The 6,413-nt window shown below is 33.7% G+C and overlaps 1 protein-coding gene across 3 annotated transcripts in view; it reads right to left on the bottom strand.

Annotated features, from left to right (window-relative positions):
* The window catches only part of LOC110030753 (pollen-specific protein SF21-like), a 4,253-nt gene extending 923 nt beyond the window's left edge, over nt 1-3,330 (bottom strand). The window contains exons 1-10 of one of the 3 annotated variants that reach the window (XM_020733643.1): nt 3,100-3,330; nt 2,702-2,801; nt 2,263-2,360; nt 2,019-2,107; nt 1,810-1,870; nt 1,647-1,748; nt 1,503-1,580; nt 1,372-1,428; nt 1,227-1,282; nt 1,006-1,141 (exon numbers count right to left, since the gene is read on the bottom strand). In XM_020733643.1, the coding sequence (XP_020589302.1) occupies nt 1,006-1,141; nt 1,227-1,282; nt 1,372-1,428; nt 1,503-1,580; nt 1,647-1,748; nt 1,810-1,870; nt 2,019-2,107; nt 2,263-2,360; nt 2,702-2,801; nt 3,100-3,159 (837 nt within the window). In that variant the 5' untranslated portion in view covers nt 3,160-3,330. The other 2 variants (XM_020733644.1, XM_020733645.1) reach the window with 2 other exon arrangements.
* Between the last annotated feature and the right edge of the window lie 3,083 nt (nt 3,331-6,413).

Here is a 6,413-nt window from a genome sequence, read left to right as displayed (position 1 = left end):
TATATATATAGATCAAACATCTGCCTGTCATTTGTAAGTCCCCTCAGGTTTGAGGTCCAATTCCCCACGAGTGTAGGGTATGGTACTCGAATTCCTAGGCGCATGAGGGATAACCGGTGCTGGTATAATAGCCTTCAGCCATTCCTTATGAAATATATATATATATATATATATATATATACATACATACATGCATACATACATATATATACGGATACATATACATATACAAATACATATATGTAGATGGATGGTCCAATCTTAATGATTTAGGTTAAATTTTGAATAAAACTGAACCAAACTCCTTACTATTTTGGGCTTTGCCATTCTAAAGAAGTAAAAGAGTCTCAATGGAATTTCGGTTAAAACTAGAGAGTTTCGCCCAAAAATTGTATTTTACATTAAGTTTATGGAAACTTGAATAGTTTGCCAATGTTCTACTAAAACTTTAACATTATAATCCCAGTAAATTTCAAATATAAAATAAATTGTGCAACAACTAAATAATGTTCTTTATTTCATACTTAACAATACTTCTATAGAATTTTATAATAGAAAAGACAAAATCACATCTAAACAAAATATAAAAACCTCAATGCTCTGATACAAACAAAAAACAAAATTTTATGATTTGATCAAAACTGAATTTTAAAATCATGGTTGCTACTAGCAAGAAAGTTAACACTTTGCTTTTGAAACAAAAGGCTAGTAATTAAATATAATGCTAATTGAAACAGACTTTAATGTTGTAGGACTTCTTTCTTCTATTTTTCAAGTGACGGTTTGTCTGCTAATCTCACAATAGCTTTTATGCTTGATATTTGAAAACATGAAGTTAATATCAGAACTCAACAGTTGAAAATCCAAATTATGAAGACTGGAGTGGGATTACTTAATTCAAAACCAAATAACTAAACAGAAAAAAATATACTAGTTTACAACAATTGAATTTTAATTTAAAAGTTAATATCGAGTTAATATCAAAGTAGAAAGCTTCCTTCAAACCTCAACAAGGGCGCTGTATCTCCTGTCAAGCTTGGAGGACATGTGGATAGCATCGGAGTGGAAGGGAGAGCTATCACCAACAAATATCAATGTCTTGCATTGTATGTTCTTCAAATCCTTAGTCAAGTCATGTCTCCTGTAAATAAGATCCAAAATCATTCAACAAGAGCTGTAAGCAAACAACTAATTAGTGCACAAGAAAAATATTACAAGAACAATACCCATTCATTGATTCAAGAAACCTCCACACATTGATGGCCTGCCTTTCATCTAGCAGCTGCAAAGGGATCAGTGTTTCAATCATTAAGCTTGCCTCTAATGGCAGAAGCATTACATAAAAAAAGCAAAAGTTAATGAATTACTAACGCTTCTGCAGGCTTGGACTATATCTGACTCAGGGAATTGTGCGCTGCCACGAACTTCCTGCAAGAAACAGTAAGATTTATCTCTTGATGCTCTACATGTTAAATCAGATTCCCAACTGAAAGTTGAGTTACCTTACTGAAGTATCTCTGAAGCAAGAATTCTTTTGCAAGTCCACACATCCCATAGAAATAAAGCAAATTTGACATCACCTGAGAATTCAATTTTGTCAGAGGTAGTTTGCACTTTTTTCCAATGGATGAGACTCAAAGTGGTACCTTGGTGTACAGCCATTGGGCCCAAGAGGGCGTTTTACATAATGGTGCAACAAGAATCAAACCTACAACTCGGTCTGGATATTTTGACTGCAATAAGCTGGACTGAACTTAGACTTGGTAAGCTACAGCATAATGCTAAAAAAATTACTAAAAATAGACTTACAGCGAAAAGGGTAAGGATGTAAGCACCAGCAGTGACACCCATGCACATCACAGCTTTTAACCTGGATGGAGAAATTTGCAGTTAAGATAATGGTTTGAAAAATGTTGCATTTTGTTCCCTGAATGGTATTTTCAGTTTAGCATTTCCTAATAAAAGAATGATTAAAATGTTGAAAAGATAAATAATATCTATACGTTTTTGAAAATTACCCAAAGAAATCGAGAACTTCTGCAACCTGATCTGCCAAGTCATCAACAGAAGGCACTGGCACATCTGAAGAAATAGGTCCAGCTCCCAACTGTGGGAGCTCTTATGATAAAGAGAAAAATCATGTGAGCAAATTGTGATGCAAAAATAAGCACTTTCAACATGTTAAAGAAAAACAGATCGATAAAAAAATTAAAAAAAAAGAAAAACAAATCGATTGAGAGAGAAGTAAACCAAACCACTGACCTCATGTCCAGGAGGACTGATATGATACATACAAAAATTGTGCAGAAGCAAAGATGAAGCTTCTGGGCAGAAAATTAATCCTTGAAAGCATGACATATCTGGAAAAAAAACCAAAACGAGAAATAATATTCAGAATTTACTCCCTTACTCCATCAAGAATTGTCCATGAATACAATTATTATCACTCTACTACAGTACAGAAAGCATCAACTGAAACCTAGACAAATCTGCAATTAATGTCTTGAAGCAAGAGGAAAACTAGCAGAGAAGCAGAAAGTCTTTAACAAGTAAAATTTATTTCAGTTCAGTTCATCATCATCAAAACAACTATAATACAAATTCAAAAAATGGAGCTACCGATAGTTCTACTTCAACAAAGGATGATATAGTCAAGACGAGGAGTTACCGAAAGGAAAAAAAATTAACCGTCCTAACTTACAGTTTAACGCAACATCAGGATAGGTTACAAGCGCAGGCTTTTCTTGATCACCAAACACTGCCACCGAAACCGTACCACAGCCAGTTTGTACAATGTGTTCCTGATAGGGCCAATCAAACAACCAAACCAATAAATGTATCAAAATCTAAAACCCTTATTTCCTTTACAAATCCCCAAATAGAAGCTTGCTCAAAATTCCATCTAATTAGAAGACCTATTCACCAATCCATTAAACCAAGAAAACAATCACTACCATTCCCGGTCACTTCCTGTACCAAACTCCAACAAAATGGATAGCATTCCGCAGCAGAACACTCAAACAGCACAATAATGCATGAGATTCCAACAAACCCTCAAAGAACACAACAGAAATCGATTGAGGTTTAAGGAGCTCACACCTTGCCGCCGAACGAGATTCTTTCCACGTCAATGGAAACAGAGCCGCTCGATTCTCCCATCACCCGTCAAACTACTAACCCTGCTCTACTCCTCTCTCGCTGGCTGGCTTTCATCGTCTTCTTCTTCTTCCTCAAGAATTTTATACTCCGGCTAACTTATCTGTGGCCACCGACACCTTGGCTTGTACATTTTCAGGGTTCCCATGGCATCGATGCTCAAGGGGCCCCACCGGACAGCTGGCCGAGTTGTGCTGGAGCTGTGGTGGGGTCCACTGATAACGGGTCATTTTTTTCCCTCTAATGTCGCCGCACAGGCCGTTGTACGAATTTAAATCGTGCTGCAATTCACCGGATATCTTGTCGGTATGTTGTTATCGTGCTCGAAATAATAAAGATGGACCCAACCGCTTGTGCTCGAATATCACAATTTGTACATGCAATCTATACAATCTCTTATCGTGATCCATGGCATGGGTTTACTACTCAAATAAATGATGCCGTTGAGATGATAAATGATAATACCACTTATAAAAAGAAGAGGTGAGATGTGTCACAAGATAATTTAAACAATCATGCATAAATATTTATGTATTTTAGATGGGATTACTTCAAAAATCTAATTCAAGCTATTTAGAACTCTAATTTTAATGAATTCTTATTGGAATTGAACATCTCAATCATATGAATGCAATGCACTAAAAGTGATTTAATCAAAGTCAAAATGAGTTCAAATCATTAACTTAAAGTAAAATTAAAAATATTAAGATATTTATTAAAAGTTCAAGGGATCTTTAATTTTTGGCATGCTTATAATTAAGTCAAACATCTCAATGACAGGATCTAACGGGCTTATATTGCTCAATTTTGTGGCTATTAAAATATTCAAATATTAAAATAATATTCTATGATATGAGAAATCAACACAAAACATTCAATGGAGTATTAGGAGATTTTTGACAAAAAATTTCAAAATATTACTTTAAAAAATTATGAATAGATTTTTGTTCTTTGTATTTTGAAGAAAAGCGAGTGTTCTTGTTTTAGATTTAATAGATTGAATTCATAAAACATAAAGAGAGTTAGAAGTCAATGATCAACAACAATCACCATTAACCACCATAAACTATTGTTGTAGCACAACTATTGTTCTACTATTGTTGTTCCTCAGTAAAATCTCTATGCTATTGTTATATAGCCAGTCTCACTTAAATGACATTGTCATCCAACAACTTCTACTGTGGCGGTAGAAGGACAAATAAGTATTGTGATCAGGTTTTTTATATAGTGCAATATTTGGAATGAGCATTGCCTTATATTTTTTCATATTTCAAAATTTGCACATAAAATTATTTTTATCTCTCATAACTTTGTCTATTTGACTATTGGAAATTCCTCTTAAGTTAAGACTTGTATTTTTTTATATCATTAAGACTTTCTTACACATAATAGTTCGATGATGTGTGAGAGAAATCAACCATTTTTACACACTCCACCTACTAGGTGTAATACTTTTTATAACATAGTCTCTCATTGTAATATCCATCATTCCAAGGAATAATCTTTGAACAAAGAACATCTTTCCATTGTTCCTTATCCATCTAACAAACATTGGATATGTCCTTGAAAGATTATGTACACTTAATGAATCTCTGACCCTTACGGGAAAACCGTACACTCGACAACATCACAATATCACAATTTGATATGGTTGCCTAAACCAAGATTGACTATAAATTAAAGATGTCTAACTTGAGAACAATCATACAGGGTCCTCTCATCATATGACTAGATTTCCCCCCTCCACTAGTGCAAAACATCAACCTTTTAGACACCACAATTTTATGCATCAGTCATATGTAGCTTTGTCATTGCTAAATCGTTGTGATTGCCAATATTGATGTTGCTCGTTTACCATGGCTTGATTTTCAATGCACCACCATTGCTTAGTTGCCACTGACATCACTATCCGAATGATGCTATCGAACTTCCATTATCACTAGTGCCATTAACAAAAAAAATCTTTGCTCATCCACCTTTACTTAATTTTCATCATCCAACCATCATTGTTAGATCATTTTATTCATGTTATATATGTGTAAACATTGTCATTTCACCATGACCATTGGGTTATTGTTGAATTACCACTATTGCTAACGCTATGCTACTTGTCCATCACATGAGTTAGCTGATCTCAAATATTTTAATTAGACTTACCAAACTATATCCACCTGATCTCCATCATTCAGCTATAATTATCTAACTTAAATCGCTCATCTTTGATCTCTTAACCTCAATCACCTTGACTATCGTTACCCAACTATAAATGTCTAACCTTAATCCCTCAGTTAAAGTTAATTGACTATAGTTGCTATTATAAACGTTCAACCTTCATCACCAGATCTCTCAAACACTGTCACATGACTAATAATTTTTAAGCTCAATTACCTAATAACAACTTTTAATAGAACATTCAACCACTAAAGTCCGCTAACTTTGTTGCTTATCAACAACAAAGTTGATGCTTTCTAACATTATCATTTATCATTATTTATAAGGCCGATGCATGCTATCAACACATGGCATCATATATCATGCTAATGCACATCATTGAAGCATGTCATCACTTATCAAGTTAATGTCTATCATTAACACACACCATTACATCTTATAAAATCCTTGGAAGGCACGCCTATGAGATAACATCAAAACTACTAGTGGATAATGCGATCATGAGAATTATATTATAAGGACAAGTGGTAAATAGAGTCTCCACTCATAAGCCTTAGAAGACAGACCCATGAGGTAGCCTTGACGCGAAGCTAATTGTGGACAAGTTTTTTGCGAGAAAATTTTTATGAGAGCCAAGTAGTAAATAAGATCTCAAACTCAAAAATTCTTAGAAGGCTAAAAGATTAATGCATATAGATATACTAAATATCTTAAAAGAGTAAAAATTTTAGAAGAGACAGTATATTTAAATAACTAAAGGCAGATAGAAGGACATTAAAAGCCTCAAAATGTATAAGCACATTAAAAATTTTGAAATGTTGCAGCTTCGGAAGTTATAAGCATGTCAACAAAATCAGTAGGCTAAAAATAAGTAAAGACACACACATACACACAAACAGAAACTCACACACGCATGCACAAACTAAATATTTCAGAAGGCTAAGAAATTTAGAAGGTAGAAGCATATTCAAAAAATTTCAAAAGACATAAGTCTCATAAATTACCAACACATTAGAATATCAAAAGACTAAATATCTTAGAATGAATAGATATATCAAAAATCTCAATATATATATATATATATA

This window comes from Phalaenopsis equestris, unplaced genomic scaffold (assembly GCF_001263595.1).
Source record: "Phalaenopsis equestris unplaced genomic scaffold, ASM126359v1 Scaffold000759, whole genome shotgun sequence".
In the NCBI taxonomy this organism is placed as follows: domain Eukaryota; kingdom Viridiplantae; phylum Streptophyta; class Magnoliopsida; order Asparagales; family Orchidaceae; genus Phalaenopsis; species Phalaenopsis equestris.
Note: the sequence above shows the minus strand (reverse complement) of the source record. Positions and strands in the feature narration are given on the sequence as shown.